The 25,755-nt window shown below is 43.9% G+C and overlaps 1 protein-coding gene across 1 annotated transcript; it reads right to left on the bottom strand.

Annotated features, from left to right (window-relative positions):
• Nucleotides 1-587: 587 nt before the first annotated feature.
• Nucleotides 588-24,568, bottom strand: CORO2A (coronin 2A). The gene is made up of 12 exons (XM_039733196.1): nucleotides 24,111-24,568; nucleotides 21,531-21,731; nucleotides 16,494-16,610; nucleotides 11,855-12,004; nucleotides 11,146-11,325; nucleotides 10,205-10,321; nucleotides 7,945-8,049; nucleotides 7,498-7,594; nucleotides 5,535-5,647; nucleotides 4,356-4,446; nucleotides 3,456-3,727; nucleotides 588-2,675 (listed from the first exon to the last, which is right to left on the bottom strand). The coding sequence occupies exons 2-12, from the start codon at nucleotides 21,729-21,731 to the stop codon at nucleotides 2,547-2,549; spliced, it is 1,572 nt and encodes a 523-aa protein (XP_039589130.1). The 5' UTR covers nucleotides 24,111-24,568; the 3' UTR covers nucleotides 588-2,546.
• Nucleotides 24,569-25,755: the final 1,187 nt, after the last annotated feature.

Raw genomic sequence — 25,755 nt, forward strand, 5'->3', positions numbered from 1 at the left:
TGAGCTGGCTTCAGACCACACATTTTTTCCTGGTGACTGGAAATACCCAGCATCATGACAGTAAGCGTAATGGGAATTTTGCTTGTATTGTGACCTAGCTGCAGGTTGCAGGTACTGTCTCATGCTTTGTCCATGCTGCTTCAGAATGCTAAATCAAAATGCTGTCTTCAAATAAGTAAATTTGGTAATAACGCATTAAACCCTCTTCATGTGGAATATCTAAAAGAGCCTGGTCTGAGTTGTACTGCACAAGAACCAAGATTGCAAGACAGCAGCAAACACCTCACCACACAGAATGCATCTCCAGCAGGACTGAGTTCACTCAAGGCAACACACACAGCAATTCAGAACAGTGTGCAATGGCCACCCCTTTGTGGCATCAAGGGCAACTAGGAATGATGTAAAAAGGGCCATCTGCATAATTCTACATAAAACCCACTTACTAATGTAAGGCCACAGCTTGATGCAAGCAAAATAGACAGTAGGTGACACTCCCTTCTGACCTTGATTGAGCTTAAGTTTCAGTCACTTCAAAAATACAGTAATAAAAAAATAATCTTGCATGTATCAAAATGCAAAACTCTAAATACATTTATTATTCAGTTATATTTGCTTTTCATTGCACAGATTTGTTTTTTATCCCCATGTTCAACAGTTTTTTACAAAGCTTTTAGGAGTTTTGAAACTGTTAGAATGATCACTCAATACTATTTAGGCACAGATCATGAATGCATAGCTCCGTTTCCTCAAGGTTTTTTCCAGTAAAAGATTAGTGGTTGCAGTTAAGCTCCAAATTTAAATACATTTCACAGTCCATGCTTTTACAGGCATACTGTCTAAAAAAGAAGTTTTGATTAAATAGTCTCACCAAAGCCTAAATAAAAGCACTTTCTTTTCCATAAATGCTGAAATCAACAAAACCCAAGGATAAGAACCATAGTGGCCCCATTCTCTATGCTAGTCAGCCATACAAAAATGTTCAAGAGATTGCAAAATCCCCTGATTATTTTTATAAGAAAAATCACTTTACTATGGAAATAATTTAAATAATTTATTTCATATGAAAATAACAAAAAGCAAAAGAAAATGCAGCCAGTAAAACACATCTGGTGACAAGGATGTGTCCTAGACGTATCCCCTGGACCTAGCTGATTCCATGATTTCTATGTGCCACAATAAAGGTGCACAATTACAGATTAAACAGTGTTTGCTTGCTCTGCCTGGGTTTAAGACATCTCCGTAAGGTCCAGCATTGAGCCAGAGAGCTGGTGCAGAAGGGCACAGATCAATGTGGCCACAGGAGGATGCAGGGGGCTGCACAATACAGCTGGCAAAAGGGAACCTGCAGCTGTAGACAGCTGCAGGAGTGGGACAAAGTGCTGGCACCTGGGAGTGAAGGGAAGCAGCAACTGCAGGCATTAAGAACAAGTGATACTCCAGCGGTCCTGGAGGGCTGTTCATGACTGGCCACAGCCCTGTGATCTTATTGTGCACTTCTAGCACCATTGCTGAAATGCCTGCAGCGGCCTGGGACAGATTAGGGAGGATCAAAACAGGGAGAAGCAGGTTAAGGTATGCTTCAATATCCTGTTTGTACACATTTGTGGAACCAGATGAGTTTGACCCAAGTGTGCTGAGGCAATTAAAGGCCAGTGGCATTGCAAGGCTGCTCTCAGTGTTCTTTGATCCAACACTCCACTCATTCTTTTAAACCCTCTTAGCAAATTCCCCCACTGTCAACACCTTGCAGCTTTAAATGTTGTTCTCAATCTCTGATAACCCCCAGCTGACTGCAGCTGGTCTTTGGCAGAAGAAGGGAAAGAAGGCCACTAACGCACATGACAGAGAGACTCTTCAGCTTCTCTGGTAAGAACTAGCCCACACCATGACCTTTTTAATGTAGGACAACCAACACCAACTCTCCTTTTCCCATCACAAGAGTGCTGGCCCTTGGCATCCCCAGTGCAGCCCCCAGAATGGTTTTATCCCCAGCACCAGGTCAGGGCATCCACAGCTTTCCTGAACCACCTGGGGGCAGGGCCAAGCTGTGAGGTGAGAGGGATGCATAAGGATCACTTTGAAGCTAGAGGGGCCTCTGGAGCTCAGCAGAGCTGACTGCCTGAGCAAGGGGTCAGTAGCCACAGGAGCCACATTGCTGGGCCCCAGGGCAAGAAAAGAAGCTGGTAGCTGCCTTCAGCCTCCCATTCTCCTGTCACGGGAGGGGCAGCAAAAAACAGGTCATTCCTAGAGCTTAACATGTAACTTCTCCAGGACCAAAAGAGCAAGACTTTCCAGAGTGTCTCACTAGCATTAATACACAAGTTTCTGACATTGGTGAGCAGGTAAGCAATGGGAGCCTGAAGGAGCGCAGCAAGTCCATCAAAAACTGTATGGTGATTAGGGAAATGTGACCACCACAAGCCAGGGAAGTCCATGCTGCCTGAAATATCAATTTTATCCCCAATAAAAAATCTAGGAGTTATCTGCAGGAAATGGAGACTCCTGCTGTGTCCAGGGGTACAAAGAGCTGTAGGCCAGCAACCTCATTAATTGTCTGTATCCAGGGAGAGGTTTCTGAGCTGCAGTGTCATCTGTTTAATTTGGACATCTCTCTGGATTACCAACTCACGCAGTCGACGGATTTCTTCCTGTTGCCGGTAATACATCTGTAAAAGCTGTAAGAAAACACACATTTTATTTACTTTACACTAAGAAAACATATGCTTAACCTGACAATGCCACCAGAGTTGTCACGTCACTTCTGAGAGAAATATCTAAGGAGGAGGCCTTCAACCAGCAGAAAATATCAGCAGTGCTCCTGTTGTCCACTAGATTGAGCTGTGACTGCATATGTTTCACAGGAAGTATTTGGAGTCTAAATTCCTGGGTCTGCCACATTTCCTTCTCTGACCTTGGACAAATCCTTTTTCTTCTTCCAGTTGGGACTAGCATTGTCTTTCACTATGCATGCAGCAGAGCACTCAGTTCTACAAGGACTCCTCCTGTAACCTTGAGATGCCAGCTCAAAAACGTGCAGGAAAACATAATTTTCCACACCACAGGGTGTGGCAGTCATATTTTCTGGAAAATAGGCTTGCTAACTGCAGTTCTCATCAACAGGTTATCCTGCATAAACCCCCTTCTCTTCTCCAGAAGGACCTCCTTGTGCCCAGCCAGTTACCAGGCAGGTCTGTGCCACAAGAATGCCTAGGAAGTGAGAATGCTGACTGCCCCCTCCTTTCCAGACCCCCTCAGATGGGGTGCTGCTGGGCTGCATTTCTGCTTCCCTTGTGGCAGTCAGGGCAGGCAGAGTTTTTGCCACCACAGAGAACTTGCATTGAGTCAGGCGGGCGAAATAAATCCTCCCTGAATTGCCACCATGTGAATGGGATTCTTTCATCATCTGGCTTTGAGCTTCCCCTGTAGTCCCAACCCTTCACCCCAGACATTCATACCTCACTTTCAGTTTTTGGTGGTGGACACTCAAATATGTCAAAGCCATTGAAGAGGGATATTTGCTCATTTTCTGGCAGACTCTCATCCACTTTCTGCCTTTTTCTCCTACTTTCAATCTCTCTTGGCATCTCCTTGTCCTTCCGTGACATCCTTCCTTGTGCTTCCTGCTGCTGGCTCAGGTCAGTGGCTCCTAGGGGGGACTCCGGCTCAAGATACTGTGGTAGGGACTTCACACCTTCAGAATTTGGTCTCAAAGATACCAAGAGAGGCCCTAGGAAGGGAGGAGACAAGTGAGCACTCCCAAATCACACTCAAAAGTTATCAGTAAGCAAATCATATTAACAACCAGCTTTAACCAATTCATTCAGAGATAAACAAGGAAGCACCTGACTGGAACAGCTTCCAGAATTTACAGCCAACAAATTATTTTAACTTCCAGCCATATTTACTGTGTCTCCCCTTTTCCTTCTTTCCCTGGCAGGTAATAGGCCAGAGAGCTGGCAGCAGCTTACCTGAGCCCTGGGGAAGCGCCACAAATGACACAGACAGACAGAAGGCTAACTGGCATAAACACCTCCCATCTTTACTGAACCCCTTCTTTTTATACCTTGGTCAATACAAGTGGACCTGATTGGTCATTTAGTCAATACATTTCACCTGATTGACTAATTAACAAGATGCCCATTTGTAAACAATCTTATGAGAATAACAGGAAAACAGATACTAGAAAAACACCACCTGCAGGTTGTTTTTAATAATTGGCTATCATTGTTTATCTCAGCTCCCTAAAGTCTCTCAGACCAATTCTGAGAAAACTTATCTAGCTTTCTTGCTCTCTGACCAGGTTATCACATCCACAGGGGAGCTGAAGGGCTGGGGAGCTCTCCATGTGTGCTGACCTTTGTTAATCCCAGTGAGCCATTCTTCTGCTGTCAGTGCCGGTTGGGCTGCTGCAGTCATAGGGTAGATATCTGCCTGGTATGATTCCGACTGGAAGCAAACAAAAGTCCAGAATAACTATGTCAGTGAGATTTTGGCTTAAAGAGGTCTTACCGGATTGTGGTGGAGAAATGAATTTATTCCCCTTCAGCACAGGGAGTGTCATGAGCACTCACTGGCATGGACATAAAGTCTTTTCACCTGCTCTGGACCTCTCTGCTCCTCACCTCAACTCAGAAGAATCTGGAGGCCTAATTTAATTCATGCTGGTAAAGTCTTCAGACTGGGGGAGATTGACATAGGCTAACTCAACTCCCATAAAATGTTCCTGAGGACGAAAACGTGGATACAAAGGATGGACAAGCCCCAAAGCATCAGCTGATTATCAACTGACAGAAACTGGCCATGGAGCAACATGCCTGGTTGGGAGTTGCAGTGAGCATTAGCTCTCCTGTGTCTCTGAATTCAAGGAACTCATACCTTCTTTTTATATTAAAAAATAATTATATATTTTTATATTATATTATTTACTTTCTGGAAGTAGAGAGCACAATACTGACACTTCCCATGTACCTATGCCCACACAGTCACACAGGAGCTACCTTGGTTAGCTACAGATTCAAGGCCTGTTTCTTTCTCTAATGACACCAGCTCTGAGACTTACTCCTACATCACCCTCAGTGCAACGGGTCATGCCTTACATGCTGCAGAACAACCGTCTGTAACACAACTCCACCCAATGGGTAGAGACCCATGAATTCATAGTTCCTGTTTTACCAGGGTGATTCTTTTTCCTTCCACAAGGAGATTGTTGGGGTGGCATAACAGTCTCCCTCTTTTGTCATTATGTCAAACATATTCTATTGGAGAAGTTTACAGAGAGCTAGCAGACCTGGTAGCATGTCTTGGAAAGTCAGATATTAATCAAAGTAAACTCCTGAGTAACTCTTGAGTTACCAGATAGGGTTTGTTGGAAGGGCTGCCTCAGAAACAGGCCAGCTACGTCCTCCATGCCAGGAGAGAAAAAATCTCTTGTTCTACCTACTCTCCTGACCCCAAGAGTCACAGAGAGGGGGCAGTGCCCTCATTTTTTCAATTATATTTGCCTCAGATAAGAACAGAATATGAGGTCGACTTACCCGTCGAGGCACAATCATGGAGACGGGCTCAATCAGGCTTTTAGTTGGTATCAGTTTGTAGAAACGGAAAATTTCACAAGCTGCCACATCAAGACCTCTCTTTGGCATCACTCCTGGGGGAAGAGCATGAAACAACGGGAGTATAAATCTCCTTAGGAAAGTTAATGTCATCAGCCATGTGAAAAGGGTCATCAAACAATGAAAGAAGTCATAGCATCATGGTTTGAGGTCTGCATCCAAAACTGACTCAGTGGCAGAAATGACAAGAGTAAATATTTAATTTTTTTCTGTCAGATCATGTTTTTACATACATGCATGGTTTTCATGCTAAGCCTCCTGTTCCTTATTCATTCTACTGGGCTCCAAATAGAGTGAGCAGAACTGAGCAGAGCTGGCATGTAATGCCACAGGATTTAAGTATCAGGATCACTAGGAAGGAATTTCAGGACACCTAAACAACACCAGAATAGCTCTATATGGCTGAAATACCTACCAGGCAAGTATCCTCCTCCAGTGCTGCCCCAAAACAGAAATGAGAATGAGAAGGGTGTGAACATTGATTCTGTCCATTTGTGTTTTAGGGATTGGTTAAGCCACACAAGGTCTCTAAGTACCTGATAAATTCAGTGGGTTTCTCTCTCATTACCTTGTATAGTTCAAAGCTACATCCACATCAATCTCCTTAAAAAAAAGAAATTCCTTATGCTTGTAGACCTTGCTTCATGGCACACAAGCTTAGTTTTCTACTAATACCCAGTGACTTCATTAAACAGTAGATTCTGCATGAAGGCCTGTTGCACTTTCCATTATGAATTCATTTAAAAGTTAATCTAAATTCCACTCCTCCACACAGTATTTTGTTTTGGTAACACGGAAAAGGAATTTTTGTACAATAACCTTAGCAGAATGCTTGATCAGCTCAACAAAGCAGGTTAGGGAAGTAGACTTAATTCACGTTTTAAAAACATCTGTACACTTACTTTGCATGAAATGATTTTTAAGGAGACTATGACAATGAGAAATACGGATATTGTACTGGAAGGCTTATAAAGACTGAATATGCAGTTAAGTTTTAAACAGTATATTCCTTTTAATTTTTTTAAGGCAACCTGCACTCACAAAATTCAGTGCTGCCAAATATCCGTACCCATGTTCTCCAAGAGCAGGAGTGTCCACAGATAGTGTGGAGGAGTGTTAATGATCCTAAAATCCTGTAGAGGAGTATGATTCAGAGTAGACCAGACCAGGTTCAAGAAAGGGTTAACAATAAGGTCTGACGGCTGAAAGCTAAATTCTCTGACTTGAATTAGTTAAACAGTGGGTAGTACACAGACAGGTTAATAAGCAAGGGTCTTCAAGGGAGGAGAGGTGACCTAACCATAACAGATCTATTTCTAAATAGGACATGTCAATAAAAAAGAAGGTAGATGAGCAATAAAGACTGAAGGCATTAAGCTGTGAATCATCTGTTACCAGAGAAATCACAGTGTGGGAATGATGGAAATGGAGCTTGTCATGGTTTGACCCTAGCACAATGCCAGGGCCTCCATGAAGAGTATATTCCTAAAAGGGTTGCTGTGAGATGTGACCCAGGAACAGAACAAAGCAGGCTTCCATTCGAAGACAAAAATCTTGAAACACATTGACAAACAGCAAGGAGCATTCTCCGCCTTTAAATCCAGACTATCTTCCTCTCCACCTTGACTAGGTATGTGAGAGGAGATGTAGCAGTGACTGGTAAAACTGCACAGCCCATGCTGGTCAGAAGGCCCTTTCCCAGCTCTGACCCTGTAATACCACCTATCATATTCGGGTGAGCTACACCAAGCTGACTGTAGGCACCTGTAAACCTGTGTGGAGGAACCTCTTTTCTCAACAGTATTTTGGACAGTCCTAGACTCTGGCAGCCTCTAAAATGAAGAAACCACAACCCTCTTGTAACATTAGACATTCTGCCACTCACCAACTCCCTTCTGTGGTAAGTGAGAATGATATTCCATCAGGTAGCTCAGGTATGGCTTCTTAGGGCTTATCTCATAGTACCGTATGTTTCCGTCACCCTAAAGGCAAAGAAAATCAACATCAGACAGACTCTGCTGTTTAGCATAACAGTCTGAGAAGAATTCCTGGCCCCAAGAAGTCATGCAGGATCAACAATGAAACAAATGTTTATCCTCAAACTCCTTTACCGGAAGGTTAGGACCCAGCTGCTTACCTCTCCATAATAAACATGGTACATCTGTAAAAGTAGTAAATGTGGCCTGATGACGAAGCACCCTCTGGCCCCACCACATCTGCTCATATCCTTAGATTAACATGCTTCAGGAGCATCTTTTATCTCAGTCTGTCACAACACAGGCTGACAGCAGAATCAAACAGGCCTGCACTTGCTGATGTGAAAAGAACTTACCTTTCCCACCAAGTAAAGCATGTGTGTGTCAGAGTCATAGAAGGGAAACAGCAGTCCTGAGGAGCCATCCAGATCCTCCTCTAGTAAAGGCACAGAAAGGTCATTCTGGGCAGGACAGAGGAAAAAGAGTCAGCTGCAATCACCTGTCAGTCACCGCAAGTCCAGGACACCTCACCTGAACCCCACCTGGCAGTGGCATGTTAACACAGCTCTGTAATGAGCCACAGCCCTGAGCAGGGGCCCTTGACTGAACTTCCTACCACTATAACACCTCAGGCATCTGATGGCGTTTCAGGATAGATATGGTAAGAAACATTGCCTGCCTTGACATGGGCCAGACTGCAGGAGGTGAAGGGGCCTTCAGGGTACACCTGCACCCCTGGTGTAAAATTCACACTGAATTTTACTCATTTTCTCTCAAAACCTCTAGTCTAGGGAATACTTTCACGACAGTGCACCACGCACAAGAGCAGTCCGCATCAGCCAAGCAGTCTCAGCATTGCACAGTGGGAAGGTGCCTGTTGCAAGGATAGACCCTCCCCACTGGCCTTTTGAGGTAAGCCATGTAGGAGGACACAGCACACCGCTCCATATGAAAAGATTGCATGTCTTGTACAAAACTATCTCTGCACTGCTGAAGGGAGTGATTTTGGGAGGACTGACAGGGCAGACTCTGGTGTCCTATGGCTGTCCATGTGGCGATTCTCACATAAACATGAATTTAGCATAGGGTTAACACACATTTTTTTCCTGCAGAACTGACCAGCTTCAGGCTACAGTAAGCCAGAGCCTGTGTTTAGATGCAAAGACGGGTGTGGACATGAGAAAGAGGCCTGCTCGGCAGGCTCTGTGCCAATCCCTGTTCCTAAGGAGGCTTTACATACCTTGCTTCACAGATCTTCCCACTGTGTTCTTAACCATGCATGTAAAACCCTGACATGACACCCATGAAGTGTCACAGCACTGCCTAGCATTGTGGAAAGCCTTCAGACAGCAGCATAGTGCTTTGCCTCTCACATGTGCAAAGAAACCATGTCCAAATATAGCCAAAACATAGCAAATCGTAGGCCTGGTCTATCAGCTTTGTCTGGTAACAAAGCATGACTACAAAGAGACAAAAGATTGTGCTGCATGGTGGTTGATGCAGAGGGACATATTTAGATGCTGACAGAGTAAAAACATCTCACTGCATATGAAAGGGTAGATGAGAGCAGGGTTTCATAAGGCTAGCAGCCATCCTGATAGGAAATCAGATGTCTTGGAAATGACCAATTAAGCACTACCTCAGTACTCTACCGTCAGGAATCATCAGAAATCAAAAACACCCGACACACTTTTCTTCTTTGAGGGTATCATCTGAGTATGTTGTGTCTAGAGCTCATTGCTCTTTCCAGGACCAGTTTGCCAGTAAGACCAGTAAGAGCCACATTAAGTGAGAGCTACAGTAACCATGAGGTCCTTTGAACAATTTCTTCTTGTAGTGGACTGTTGTGGTTTAACTCAGTCAGCAACTAAGTACCATGCAGCCATTTGCTCCCTTCCCCTTGGTGGGATGGGGAAGAGAATCAGAAAAAGGTAAACCCATGGTTGAGATATAAACAGTTCAGTAACTGGAAAAAAAAAGGCAAAATATAGAACAATAACAATAGTAATGAAAAGAAAAGGGAGAGAGAGGGATAAAGCTCAAGAAAAATAAGTGATGGACAACACAACCACTCACCACTCGCTGACCAATGCCCAACCAGTCCCTGAGTAGTAATCCATGGCTCCTGGCCAAGTCCCCCCAGTTGAGCATGACGTTCTATGGTATAGAATATCCCTTTGGCCAGTTCAGATCAGCTGTCCTGGATATCCTCCCTCCCGGTTTCTCGTGCACCTGCACACTGGCAGAGCATGAGACACTGAAAAGTCTTAGGGTAAGCACTACTTAGCAACACCTCAAAATATCAGTGTGCTTTCAACACTAAATCCAAACCACAACCTGGTGCCAACTACTAAGAAAGTTAATTCCACCCCAGCCAAAACCAGGACATGGGCACAGCATTCATTTTTTTCTCTTAGGCTTCTGTGTTGAAAACTTCTCCAGAAACTCAGTTATGTCTCACACCAGTAAGACCTATCACCCTTCAGGAATCTGACAGATCATTTCTAAATTCCTGTTGTAAGTAATTTCTTCTGTATGTGGCAGGTGGAAAGTTAAAGTGACAGCAAAAGATAGAAAACAGAAGCTGGTATGGTTAAGATTTTTGGTCCAACTCACTTGATCCCATAATGCAATTTGCCTATTATTCCACCGAGATGTTCCAGTAGAAAATAGCATTTTCATGTTTCCAAGGAATGAGACTTTACTGGCTCTGTGAGACTTGTAGTTTCCTTCCTGTAGAAGAGAAAGGACACTGCATGAGTAAGACAACATCTGTTGCATAGCAACATTTCATGTTACCTGACAACTCTCATTCACTCACATCCGAAAGATCTGCTTAGCCCAGCTGAACAACAGTGAGCAGGATTTCCCAGGCATCTGAAAATAGTGGCCTAAACTCTTCAGGATCATTCCCAAAATCTCAACAACACATCATAGAATATCCTGAGTGAAAGGGACTCACAAAGATCATCAAGTCCAACTCTAAAGTGAATGGCCCATACGGGGATTAAACCCACAATCCCAGTGTTATCAGCACCCTGCTCTGACCAGCTGAGCCAATCTCACCTCTCTAACTATAAATTCACATATTTGCAAGACAGCAGTCTTTAGTAGCTCCAGGCAGGACTTCCTGTGTACACAAACCTCTGCAAATAGCTACAAAATGCAGCCAGCTGCACCTAGCCAACAAAATCCAGGCAACAAGAACAACCACTGGGACATTTGTCATTGGGACAAACATACACCTGCATTCACCTGTCCACCTGATCTCTACATTCCCTCCCATGATGTCCTTCAGAGGGCTGCAGGAGATACCTACATCTCCTGCAATACAATCCAAGTAAGGTTTCAAGGAGCAAGGAACATGGTATCAAGATACAAAATCCCTGTTTTCATCAATGACAGCAAGCATTCTATGGAAAATAGAAGGGAACAGCATCATATAGTGCCTTGGGAAATGCAGATGCATTGTCTTCTATGGCAATGAAGCTACCCAGGAGAGGAAACACTCCAAGAGATGAGATCAGATGGACCATAAGCCTCTGAACCCAACCTACCTGTAGGACCGTTCCAGCATGAGAGTCTATCACACGTATCTTTCTGTCCCTGCAAGCAGTGGCAAGGAGACTGCCATCTGTGTTGAATGACATGGAGAGGACCACATCTTTGTGAGCATCAAGAATCTTCACTGGCTTTGAAAGAACAGCAGCCGAGACACCAAGGTTCCAGATCATTATCTGGAGCAAAAATAATTTTTAAAATCAGCCCTTTGCTGCCTCACATGAGGGAGTTTGTGTACTCTATTCACTTCTTCATCTTTTCTCTACATGTACAGGTCTTACCATCATAAGTGATTGTTCTCCAACACTTAAAATAATTCCTGATATTAACAGCAATGTGTCAATGTCATCTAAGAATGTCCAATAATTTAATTTAATTCAATAATTTAATTTCCTTTGAAACCACATTTTGTACATAAAAATAGACAACATCAGTGCATATATATGCAGTAGCACAAAGAAAAGTGGATGGCATTGCATGCTGTATCCAATTCAGTAAATGACAAGTGCAGAGTAGACTGAAGTTCATCAGAAGGCTAGAAAATTTGACAGTCCTTTTGGGCTTATAGCAATATCCTTTTGCCTTTGGGTCACCATAGCTTTTTTTGCAGAAAGCTTCCAAATTTTAGTACCATCTTACAGCTTGAAATTAAAACAAATTTCAAAACACCAAGCCAAACAGGGTGTCCTAGGAGCACAGACCTACCTTGTAGTCATAGCCAGAGCTGAAGAGGATGTTATCAGCCGTGGGATGCCATTCAATCAGACCGACTCTTCGAGCATGCCCAAGAAGTTCTTTCTTCGGAGTGGTAATGTTTCCTTTTAGCAACTGGTTGGGGATGTCCCAGATTTTAACCTGAATGGCACAGCACGGGTCTTTGTGAGATTCCTGAGGAGAAGCTAGTTCAGAATTTACCAATAGCTATTAACTGCCTTGGAATTACTATTCCCTTTGTAGCGAATAGGAATGCAACTGGCTTTTTTGAATGCCTGTCCTTGTAATTTGTATCTTTACTATACTGTGGACCTCAAGACTCCTCTTTAAGTTCTATCTTCAGACAGCAGTCCTACCATAGTTTCTTTAAATTTGGCAAGCCAACCCTTAGACCTGTCAGGACAATGATGAAAAGTTATTCTGAAGGGGAAGAAATAAACTACTAATCCTCCAGATCTTGCCTCTTAACTGCACTGAAGCCACTCAGCACTGGGAGTGTTCTGTCTTGTAACAGGCTCACCTACAGCTCTGGGTCCTTCTAGAAGGATGCTGCATTAAGACAAAAATGTTCTGTCCTCCTGTGGTGGAAGAAAACAATAGCAGAAACCAGCAAGATGGGCTGAACTTACGTGGTTATAAAAGGAGCCTTCTCACACTAACCCTAGAAACACAAGTATTTAGGATGCAACAGATGATTAATCATTTGGGTCAATGAAAATTACTATGTTTGTGTCATAATTTATCTATTTCTTAGCCTGAAGCAAAAGCAAAATGCTCTTTGGAACACAGTTTGTGGAAATCAGCCACAGCAGCCCAAGTCTCCTATTGTTTGGTTGATGAGAACCTCTTCTTTCTAAGACAAGTAAGAAGCAGACCCAAATTCTGGGACCTCCTGGAAAACATCATAAGCACCCTTCTCAGCAGTGTTTATTCCAATAAGGGATCAAGCCCACCAGAAATATAATGGCTGTAGAGTCCAGCAGTATTCACATGAACTTCTACAGTAGTTAGAGAAAACATCACACTTTATAATCAGACTGATTGATTCCTTACAGTTTCCACAGCTGTCACTAAAGGAGTGGGGCTGAGAGACTAGAATAGGGAAAAATAAGTTGTGTTCATGCTGACAAGAGCTGCCTAGAATGAACCATCCACTCCTCGTGCTGTGAAATGGTTGGTGACAAAAGCAGAGAGAAGCATCTGGCTGGAATCTGAGGCTACATTAAATGGCAGAAATTGCCAGTTTTTTAGTGTGCAGAATAAGCAGATCTTGGACTCAGGCCTGCAGGGCAAGCAGGGACAACCCAAGCATGAATAAGCTGTCTACCCTGCTACATCAAAGAAAGCCTGATAAAATGAAGTAAAAGGCACAGAGTTGCCCCTCTAACCAGAGGGCAGCAGAACTTCAACAAGTTGAACTCTTCATGCCTGATGATTTGCCAAGAAGAACAGAAGGTGTAAGAGGATAAGCTCAAACTCTCAGCCCCTGGGCATTCATATAGGCCTCAGCCCTAAGCCCACCTGAAACAGCAGTGAGAACTGGAACTCACTATTCCCAGAGAACATACAATCCTTCCCATGCCCAAAAGTACCATTCTACGTAGGTCCAGCTATGCACCACAAAAGATAGCTGTAGTGCTGTCAGATGAAAAATTGTCTGCACCTGGCAGGCTAACACAATGCCTATTCTTCAAAAACCACTGGCCTGTATAACTGCATAATGCCCATTCTGCAAGAAGAAGAAGTGCAAAGCAACCAGCCCAGTTGTGCCAACTTTTACCATTTGACTGGGTGGGCAAGTATGACTTTGAGAGTCATTGACCACCAGGGATGACCAGAGATATCCAGGACAGAAGAACACGTGTAGAAGAGAGAGAAAATATGTTACTGATTTGAGGGAAATTATTATTGTTATATATATGTTTGTTCAGGAAAAAATCAGTGACTGTGTACATAAAATATAGTATCTAAACAGGAGTTTCTTTTGTAGTCAGCATGCATGATATTTCAGAGGAGATATCCCCTCATGCACCCAGCTAAATAAAGAATGTCTGCTACTTAATGCTACATTAGTGTTAAGAAGCTTTCATTTTTACCGATTTTTGGTAACAGTGGTACCACCAAAGCAAGCTCCAGAAAGGCTGGTTAAAAGTCAAGAAACGAGAAATGTGGGGGAAGTGAAATTTCCATTATCTACTCAGAAGCCTGTAGCCTTCTTCAAAGGGAGGACCAGCCCAGTAAGCACTTAGATGCATGCTTACACACAAGTCTTACTTGCCCAGTGGCTTACTTAATGCTCAGAAATAGAAGAGAGAACCAGGCTTTTAAAAACAGACTGGAAGTAAGACTTTTCCTCTTATGTCCAGCCCAATGGAAGTGGTGGACACCTCTGTGACCCCAAAAAACCTTTCTCAAACTTCTCTTAAAACAGAGGAAATATTGCCGTGAAGACATCTCAACAGTATGTCCAATCTGAGCTCTCCAAAACAGGCAGGTTAAGCAAGATACTGACCCCACAGAACGAGTCCAACAGCAGACAAGAGATGAGAATGAAGCAGTAATACAGTAAATCTGAGGAGTGCTCGGAAGAAAATAATTTGTTCAGTCTCTGTCTGCCCTTCAACTACATAGCATGAAGGCACAGAGAAGATGGAGCCAAACTCTTGGAAGGTACAAAAGGAGAGCATCAAAGGCAATGGATGTATATGGCAATATGGCAATGCCTGGAGATCAGAGGCATCCCATTTTCACTAGAAGTACCCTCAACACCTGGAAGAAGGACCTACTGAGGCCGCAGGATCTGTAGCCTTAGAGATCTTCTCAAGGCTTGGAGCAACCCAAAGATTTTAGTAGGGCATGGATGAAGTGACGTCCAAGGTCCAGCTATGAGGTATCAGGAAAGACAGTCACACCAAGAAACACAGTCTGCTGTCATTGCCACAGAGCAGGCAGGGAGGAGATGTCTCTACACCATGTCACCCCAAAGATATCATTTCCTGGTGCTAGGATGAGCATGGGAGAGTAGTAAAAAGAGAGTACAGTCACAGACAGAGAGACTTCTTGAAATAACTTTTGGTACTGACACCTGTGACATGCTCTGTGTTTCCATTCCTTAGTCTGAGGAATGATCCAGTGTCAAGTTTCTGGAGAAAACTGGAAAGGAAAGCTGGGGATAGTGCATCCAGTTTTGCACCCCCCAGTGCAAGAAAGATGCTGGAGGTCCACCAGGATGCTCAGGAGACTAAAGCACTTTACCCTGTGAGTAAAAAGTGGGGGAGATGGGCTTGCTCAGCTGGGAGAAGAGACAGCTTCCATGTAAAGCTTAATAAAAGCTTTCAATACTTACAAGACTATGGAGAAAATAGAGCCAAGCTCTGTCTTGAAATGCACAGTAGGCAGACAGGATACAGCAGTCATTAACTACACTGGAAGGAAAAAAATCCCCCACAGGAGGAGTGACGAACACAAACAGGTGCTCTGCCTAGAGAGGTGATGAAATAAATCTCCCCTTCAACACAAACACTTCTGTGATTCTGAAACTGCAGTGGGATGTTTTTAAAGAGTGTGCTCATTTCTCATATGAGGCTCAAAACAGTGACCAAGGTGGTGCCCCCTGCCACAGTAAGTCATACCATGCCATACTTCCTGAGACAGCTTGAAAGCCTGGCATACAGGTTGGAAGATGCAATAAAATCTTTACCATCAGTTCAGAAACTGAAAGAAGCCTTAAAAGAAAAAAAAAAAAAAGGAGTATCCAAACAAGCAAAGACAAGTCACTAAACAGGAAAGACAATCACAAAAGCTTATAATCAAGAGTGACTTTTTGGCAGAAATGAAATGGCAGAGCATGTGAACCAAGCCAGGTCTGGAGAAAATAACAGGAGAAACCTCCCTGATGCTCTATGGCAGAGTGAGAATAAACCCAGTGGGATCTCACATGGGATCTCTGGAAAAAAGCATGGCAGTTAGTCAGATGTCCTCACTATCAAAGACCCAACATCACACTTTTTACAAGACCTTCTGAATGTGACCTTCCAGTAGGGAAATATGAGCTAAATTGTGCCTTACAAACATAACTCAAATCTTTCAACTGCTACAGTGTCTGCATCTTAACCACACTAATTTCAGCCAAAGCACCCACTGCAGAACTGTATGATGCATATTCCTCACCACAACTGATCCAGCATGACTTTAGAGAGCAACTACTCAGTTGCAGGAACAAGCTCAAACTTGCTCTGTGGGGAATTAATCTGAAAGAGCTGGTCCAGATAATGTTGTATTGAAGCTTTTTTAAAGTAAAGACAGAGTTTCAAAGAGATTAAACTATATCATTCCATTTTAAACTCATACTTTGTTTTCATCATAGAAAGACACCCAAAAAAGGCACAAGCCCCCACAAAATAGATCTTCCTCATTACACTGATTTGGTATATCATCTGGAAGGCATCACACAGGTCTGAACTCAGGAGAAAGAAAGGAATCTTACTTTTTCCTGACTTCTTAAACAAGTATTTGCATGCTTTCACATCTCACATCACTTCACATTCATGAGCTTTTGGTTTCTTTCAACTTCATCCTCCAAAAGCACATTAGCCAGGTACTAACACAGAGTACAAGGTGATAAACTTACTGTGGCATCTTCTGAACACGAAGCTATTACAAAGTCATTGAATGGGTTCCACTTGATGTCAAGAACATTTCCTTTGTGCCCACATACTTTGGGATAATGTGGGTCAAGCTTGCCTGTCTGAAAAAAAAAAATATATAATCAAACCTAAGGTGAGCCATGGAATTACAGGACATCTTCAAGGCAGCTCCAGAAAGAAACTTATTTCTGCTTGCTGTCCTCCAAATGCCCTGGGTGCTCTCGGTGTTGTAAGGATGGGTTTTTGCTGTCCCTGCTAGTCAAGTCTTGATGATACCACCACAAAGGAAAGAAAGACTGCCAGGCCTTCCTAAGAATATGCTGCTGTGAAAAAACTTCCATGCATGCTTACATATTTGGAAGACAGTATTAGGTACAGACACCAAAGTGTAATTTGGAGGAGAAACATTTATGAATGACATGAATCTTCGACATTTTTAAAGATCTTTTGATGAAAGGACAAACAACAGCAAACTCTCCTTCAGAAGACATTTCCTACAAGCAGCAAAAAAAAAAATATTTATGTTTTGGGTTTACCAAAAAGGTATTTGTGACACAAATTACAAATTACATTACAAATTTCAGCAAGCTATCTATTTCTTTCTGTTGGTGTTCAAATCCAGCCATTCACCAAATTGAGTCAGCATTCTGAACTCTCAAAAAAAAAAAAAAATGCCATGTTTAGGTGGCATCTGCAGTGGTACAAATCCCACACTAAGTGCCCTAAGGTGTATTGGGAGCCTTGTGTCAGATGGGGGCTGTATTGCACTGAATAAACCCACACTGCCAGCACGGTCTCTGCTGTAGAGTAGAGTCAAGTTTGAATATTTAAATTGTAGAAAGCGTGGTGGTGTTTTTATTAACATTGAAGTAATGCTTGCTTCCCTCTGTAAGAAGCAGAAGTGTGGGGAGCCCCCTGACCCACCCCAGGCATCAGCTAAACAGCAAAAGTCAGTCACTCAGAAGGGAGACATAATGGCAATCTGAGAGAGACATAATAGCAAGCTGGTGGTGCTTACCAGCTTACTGCTTCCTACCTGGAAGAACTGTAGACCAAACTGTAGAGCAAATGTGTGCTCTGCTAGAAAGCAGACACTTCTGTAGGTGTACTACTCCCTACACCTCTCCAGAGGTCGGCCTTAGGAAAGCAGAGCTGAGGGGAATCACTGCTGCCCCTAAGCAGGCTGTGGATAGGATATAATTTTCCCAGATTTTAAATTTTGGGGGGTTTTTCAATTTTGAATACAGAACAGGACACCAGTGTGTAAGTATTCTGGCTTCACTGGAAAGTTTGTTGCATAAACTGGGACTAACCTGCTTTAAACTGAACACCCAAAGGGCTTTGAAATGTTAAAGACTGTGGTTTTTAAAACTACAGTCTAAACCAATTCCCTTTTATAACAGCGACAATGCAAAGAGATTTGGGAAGGCTGAAGAGAGATAAAAGGCCTTTAATAAGAAGCATTCCTCCACCCACAGTGTCCTTTTGTAGGCTTCAGAGCTTGGTTTCAAGATGACAGCTAAAAGGGGTGGACAGCTGGATCGACAAGGATCCCTTGATCCTTAAGAGAATTCTGTCCCCTCCCAGAGCTAGTTGCCTGTCTGCTCCCCACTCCATATTGGGAGACTCCCAGGTTTGCCTGACCCATCCTTCAAAGCTCTCTTACCCCACTCCCAATTCCCCAAAAGGCTTTGGAAAAGGAGTCCTTGTTCTCCCAGTCTCACCTGCCACATTGCAAGCCCTGGGACAAGACCAGGACTCAACACAGATGAAGCTCCAAGAGCCAGCAAACATACATGACATAAAGCTAGAGCTGCTAGTCTCAGATGCACATCTGCATGCGGAAACTAAGATCTTCATTGCTGGAGGAAATTTCATTCTATAGATCAAAAACTATTTCAGTAACTAGATGTGTTGTCATTCCACAAAGTGGTACCTGACTTCCACAGTTACCTGCAGAGCTTGAAAATGAGCAGTTTTTCAACCACTCCCTTTCTAAAGTTCTAGCATTTCTGAAAAGCTTGGAGCTCGCTGACAAAAATCACTTCTAGTGGAACATCTCTCAAAACTCTCTCAGCAGACTTGTGCAGGGTAGATCACTGCGAGGTCAGTCAGTCCCACCTCTGCCCCTAAAGGGCAGCAGAACAGCACTCACATACGTGTCAGTTACACAAGGCCACAGGGGTCATCATCACTTTCATTTTACAGACCATGTTCCCAGAGAAAAGGGAGGGGAGTTTGTATCTATGAAGTCTGCACAGCCACAGATATCCTCCCTCTCGCACCTGGTGCTGACACATTGAAAGACTGGAGATTGCAGACCTGGGCATAAATAATCTTCTGTCTCTTGAGACCTTGTTCTCACTTTTTTTTTCCTGCAGAGGAAGAGACTGATGCGGTCTCAACAGAGTCTGGTCATCAGGAAAGGAAAAAGGCAGGATTTAATCTCTCAAAGGAAGGCCACAAAATAGCCCTCCCAGTCAAGATCTTTCCTTGGCATGCTGTGCATGCACTTCCCCCACACATCTACACCCAGGCAGTTGATCTCTCATTTGCAGTCACTGAGCTCATGTCTCCTTGAACTTGTAAGATTTACAGTCAGTCAGCCTGTTCTGGGCACCAGGCAGCCCCTGTGGCAGCAGCCCCTTCGCTCTCTGTTGAGATGTGCTGCCCTTCCACCCAGCTGGTTTCAGTGGCACATATTCACCAGGATGTCACTGACACACCCTGCAACAGACCATTTCCAAAGTGATGGCAAATGTTCAACTAATTTCTTAAAAGGCTGAATGCAAAGGCCTGCTGAAAGCATGGTATCTAGGGCAAAGAACTCATTCTTTACATAACCTTCACTGTCCCTAGCCCTACCCCACCCCCTGGCTCTCAGAGAAGAAGACTGGTGCAGAAGGAAAAAAGTGGTATTTATTCAAGGAGAGATGAGAGATCTTGGAGTCTGTGACTCAGCAGGAGAGGAGTACAACAAACAAGCAAGGAGGTGCAGTTAAACAGAGCAAAGCTGAGGCTTCATTCATGGACATCCTTAGACAGGCAGCCCCCTAGCAGCAACATATGCAAAATGAACTAAAAAAACATTGGCAGGTAGGATAAGAACAGCTCCCTGAACAGGTTGTTTATCCTCTTCAGCAACTGTAGGCCTCCCTTTCGTGGCTACTACCACTGGCTTTGACCAAATGTCATCCTGGCTCTTGCTCTCTTGGGCTCTTCCTCCACAATTCCCATACACTGGACACTTGCCATGGTCACTGGACACTTACACTGCCATGGCTCAACTTCACAGCAAGAGATGGCAGGCACAAAAAGTCACCATCAGAAGCACAAGTCAAAAGGTTCTGCTTTACACCAGATGGTACTTTGGAACTGTATCAGACAAAACAAAGTAGCTGGTACCGAAGGTCCTGACTCAAGGAATCCCTTTCTTTGGGAGGCTGAGGCTGCTTTACCTCTCAGCATAGGTCAGGAACTAGTACTCAGAGAACAGCTGTGTGAAGCACCTAATTTCTCTGACCCACAACCAAAGGTTAACCCTTAAGGAACCAGCTCCTGTCCATAGCTCTATTTTGAAGCCATTAATTCTTCCAGACTCATCAGCATCCAGAACAATGAGCCCCACATCTGAACTGCAGCATCATTTACATCTGCTGCTAACAGTCTGCTCCCTGGTCCCCAGAATCCCCTTCACCAAACAAATCAAAAAGAGCTGCTCCTTAACCTTCTTCTCCTCACAGCTTTATACATCTTGCCTTTTTTCCCAGACTGACTGAGGCCTGACTTGTAAAGTCTTTCCTCATATGAAAGTACTTACATTTTCATTGACATACTTTAATTATCCTTTTCTGTATCTTTTTTAGTTCTACCATGCCTTTGATTTCTGCATGCAATATTTCAAAACTGGGTGGAGTATCTGAGCAGGTGTAAGAAGGAAAAATTACTACAAAGACTAGCAAAGCTGAGAAGAGGTGAGAAGACAGAAAAATTAACATTAAGCAGTACAAGCACCTTCAGCTACTTTTGCCAGTACTTTGAGAGCTTGGTCCCACACCACATCCCACAGTCAACAGCTGTCTGCCTACAGATGCAGTTGTGTGATAAAGACAAGTTGTTGAGCCTCAACAGACCATCATTGCGGGGGCAGAAGTGAATCAGTCAAGAAAAACAGGGTAGTGGTTAATTTTAGAAGGACAGTCTCTAAACAGCACCAGCATTGAAGGAATGAATTAACAAAGTCCAGAAGGGCCGGAAACTGTACTAGGTTCTTCAAGCACAACCAGTTCACTTTCATCCTTAGCAAATATATATTGAAAAAAGTGGCATTGCAATAACACCATCAATTAACTTTTAATTAAAGGCTGAACTTTTGCCTTTCATCTCTTCTGTCCTGATTCCAGAGAGATCATAATCCCATATTGAATTTAATCCAGTGCATGCCTCGATGTTTACTGAAGCAATAAACATCAGACAGCCAGCTTCTCCCTCACACCAGATCCTAAGTCATGAAAACTCATATACATGGGATTTGTTTCTGAAGGAGAAGTCTTCGCAGCATCACTGCTTGAAGTTTAAGAGCTTCATTGCCTGATAACTGTGTCTCCATTCTTTCACAAAGGAGACAGTAGAACAAAACATACCATATTCTCCTTTGGTCACAGCTGAATCCATGTCACTAAAGCATCTTTCTTGTTTTGCCCCTTTATCCACTAAATACTTTTTTAATTTGCAGTTTCTCCCAGGAGACAAACATCTGAACAGCACATTCTGATGATTATACAAGAAGGGCAAATGAGTTGTGAAATGAAGCAAGGTGTTAAAAATCTGCAAGCAGCAATGCAAGACATATAAATACACGCATGCCAGGAGTCACCTGCTAGAGCAACTGGGGCCTCTTCCATCATTTTGCAATTTGGGCAACAGCATTAACTGACTATCCTCAGCGATCTGGCTCCCTAGAAAGCCTGTCCCTCCTCCAGCCTCTAGACGCGCTCTCGAAAGCTCTGTGGGGAGCTCACCTGCTTGATGGGGATGACGAGGAAGGCGCCGCCGCCCACACACTCGGTCACCACCGCGATGAAGCTGGGGTTCACGGCGCAGAAGTGGTTGTCGTTGACGTTGTGGGTGATGGGCACACAGTCGTAGCACTTGTCCTTGCTGGCGGCTTTGCCATACACATGGCGGAACTTGGAGCTGTGGTACTTTGGGTGCCACGACATCTGCAAGGAGAGAAACACAACATCCCAAGGCATAAGGACAGGCCGTCCTGGCAAGGCTTGCAGAAACCCACTCCCCTCTCCCCACAGGCTCACCCTCCCCATTTGGGCTGCTCACACCAAGCCTCAGCCAGCAAGCTGTAGATGCAGTTTTTGCTGATGTTCACCCCTTTGCCACAACCCTGTTGCACGTCCCTGATGGAGAGAGGAGAGTGCAGGGAAGAAGTGACAACTCTCAGCATCACCAGCCAGCTGGGCTGTGCATGTGCCAGCAGTCCCTATCACTGGGGTAGGGCCACATGGCAGCAAGTTTAAGAAGAGATGAATTCTGGCATGATAGAGTTCAGAAAGCATGAAAAATACAACATCTTGCTCATGGAAAGCATGAAAGATGGTGAGTGAACAAGCCAGTCTGGATGCATGCTTTGTTTAGCCCCTTTTGGTTTAGGACCAAAACTTATTCTAAATTTTGCTCACACGAACAGAAAAAAAAAAGTTTGGCAGATCATAGGAATAGCTACAGTCACCTGTTGACATTTTTTCCACAGACAATTAAGTTCTGCATGTCTGGTTTATAACTGCACTACAGCCCTTTGACAGACTGCACTTTAAATGGTGTTTAAATGACACAAAAAGCATGTTAAGCACAAGAATCCCTTCTCACAGAGAGCAGTAAGGCTTAATGGAATTGATTTAACTGATTTCATAAAATCATAGACTCAGAGAGTCATAGAATAGTTTGGGTTGGAAGGGACCTTGAAGACTATCTAGCTCCATCCCCCCTGACATGGGCAGGGACACTTCCCACCAGACCAGGTTACTCAAGGCCTTATCCAAACCAGCCTCAAACACTGTCAGGGATGGGGCATCCACAGCTTTTCTGGGCAACCTATTCTAGTATCTCACCACCCTCACAGTAAAGAATTTCTTCCTAATATTTAATCTAAGTTTCCCCTCTTTCAGTTTGTATGCATTAGTCCTTGTCCTACCACTACACTTCCTGGTGAAGACGCATTCTGCACCTACCCTGTAGAACCCTTCAGATACTGGAAGATTGCTGCTGAGGTTTCCAAGCAGTCTTCTTTTCTCCTGGCTGAACAGCCCCAATTTTCTCAGCCTGTCTTCACTGGGGAGGTGCTCCAGTCCTTTTAGCAATTTCATAGCCCCCCTCTGAACTTGCCCCAGCGGTTCCATGCCATTATTATGCTGGGGGCATCAAAACTGAATGCACTGTTCCAGGTAAGATCTCATGAGAGCAGAGGGGTAGAATCCTCTCCTTCAACTGGCTATTTTCAAATAGGAAACTATAAGTGCTGGTCAGAGGAGGTAATTAAGACTATTAAATCCAGATCCCACGAGATTTAGAGAGTGAAAGGCATACAATGAGTGTAGTGAGAAGATTCTACTGCCCAAATAAAAAGAAAGGCAGGAAGATTACGGGTGAAAGAGCGCCTCACACAACAGCTGAGAATAAAGGCAAATACTGGCAGAAGGCATGGTTTTGCCCCATATTGACCTATTTAATGTGCATTTGGTGAACAGTATTATCAGTGATGCTGGATCAACAATACTCCAATTTGACAAGGGAACCCAACCAAGTAGCTTTTGAGCTATTGCAAGGCTTAGACAGCTCGCTCACATGGTTGAAAGGTAAAGGGAAGCATGCATGCACTCAATGGCAGGAAGCCAAGTGCATCATCACCTGACAAGTGGAAGTCTAAGCAATTTTAAACCAAAATGTCCATGTTGCTGGCATGGTACTGCATCCTCTTGGGATGTCTGTCAAAGGCTAAGGAACCACGTGGCTTGATATTGGGCAGTCAAACTGGAGCTTTACAACCTCTCATCAATACAAAGCTCCACAAAGCTTACATCCTGTGTCACACTGGAAGATCTGGCCTGTGAACAGTACTAGGACACAAGTTCTATCCTATTTCCTGCCTCCTCCCAGTTCTACTGACACAGCTCAGAGCCAACCCCACCCTGGACAAATACACATGCCTGTAGTATTTGAGTCCTGGCAGATTAGCAGTTGCTTTCATAGTCATCTTTGTTGCTCTCTGTTAGCTTAGCATGTTTCACCTATGTTAACCCTGATTTGTCCACATTTTTAGCTGAATAAATCTCTTCCACAGAAAACATTAGGTGCAAAGGGTCTTTTACACAGTGAGAGCTACCTCTAGCAAACAAAAACAAAGAAATTCAAGTTATTTGAAAAAGAAAGCAGCAATCCTGAAAGCTGATATTGGAAGAAGGGATGCTCACAGACTGAAAGCAAGTTGAGGTTATATGTAACTGGCTACCTCCCCAAACAGCCCCAGAGGTGCAGTGTTCTCAAACAATTTCATGCTCATTACAGTTTTAGTGGTTAGGTTTACTCACACCAGGGTGGGGGGGAGGAATCACTGCCCAGATGCAGCAGTATGTAGCAGTTGCTTCTTACAGCAGGAGTATTATCTTTCCAAATGAACTAAATTGCCTGGCTGCAAGGTAATTCCAACTTCACTGCTTTTGAGTTGGGAGAGAGTGTGTTGTCTGAAGTTTCAAGCCTCTTCTGGAGAAAGGAGTCACCAAGCACAGAGGAGCAATTATTGAGAAAGCCAGGACTCTTTACCTAGAAATGTGCAGAAGGATCTTATCAATGCATACCAATACCTCAGTATTAGAGTAGTAGTAGAGAAGAAAGAAGCAGACTCTCCTCAGCAGTGCCCAGCAACTGGACAAGAAGCAATGGGTACAAACTGAAACTCAGAAAACTCCATTTATAAGCAATGAAACACCTTTTCTCTGTGAGGGTTGTCCAACACTGGCACCAGTTGCCCAAAACATTATGGAGTCTCCATCCTTGGAGGCATGGTCCTGGGCAACTTTTCTAGTTGACCCTGCTTTGAGAAGGAGTGGACTAGATGATCTCAAGGGATCACTTCCAATTTCAACTGTTCTGTGATCCTGTGATTTTAGGGCCTCTGGACCTCAGCCATGTGTATCTTGTACTGCCTTAAAAATGCCATTGCCAACATACCAAGATGCACACCCATACAAGGCAGACTTTCAACCCAATAAACCCAATATGAAGTGTGCCTTGCAGGATCAGCTTTCTCACCTGTTCCTCTGTCAGGAAGTGATGACTACACATTTCTTCCTCGTTCATAAAAACTGCTGTTTGGACAGGCAACCATTTTCAAAAAAGTGCAAAGAGCAACTACTGGTATAAGGAATGGGGTGGAGGGGGAAGAAAGTGACAAAAAATATACCAATATTTTGTCAGTAAGACAGGATTGCTTTTACATTGAAAACAGGCATTATCACATCCAAAAAATTAAAAGGCATATTTGTGCATTTTAAAATGTCCGAAAATTTTATACTCTACCCAGTCCTTTAACAATATGCTTTCCCTGAATGTTTTTTGGACTAAAAAGCTAAAGCATTAGCTTTCTCCCTGCACTGGAGGGTCAGCCCCAGTGTAGAGGGTCTCTCCTCGCACAGCCATGTTTGAGCTGTGTGAGCCCACATGGGCAGAGCCCAGGGACCTGAAAATCCTGTGTGTGCAGCACTGGGTAAGGCCTGAAGCCAGAGCTGAGGCATCCCCAGCTCACCTCACTGCTTGTGGCACAGCAAGATGCCAGGTGCCCACAGCAGGGACATGCAGACCATCCATGAACGTTGGACAGCAGATTTTGAGAGGCTGCTGGAACTGAGGTCTGGGTCCTCTTTCTGGTCAAAGAGGGGGAAGACCTCCCTCACTTGCTGCTCAGGCCTCTGGTGCCAGCACATAGATGGATCCTGAACTGACAAAAGGATAAAAGTGACTGATGATGTCACTGACCCTCTGCCTCTAGGATAGCACAGAGCCCTTTGCATCCTGGAGAAAGAAGGAAGACAGCACAGATTTTGCAATCCAGGAATCGGCCTCATGCCTTCCCTCCTCATCATCCTGACCTAATTCCCAATATTTCTAGCCTCCATGTGGAGGAGTGAAGAACTGAGATGGAGTGATACAGTGCAGATTATAGTACTGTTCATGTAT

The sequence above is a fragment of the Passer montanus genome, unplaced genomic scaffold (genome assembly GCF_014805655.1).
Source record: "Passer montanus isolate IOZ18808 unplaced genomic scaffold, ASM1480565v1 scaffold84, whole genome shotgun sequence".
NCBI lineage: Eukaryota > Metazoa > Chordata > Aves > Passeriformes > Passeridae > Passer > Passer montanus.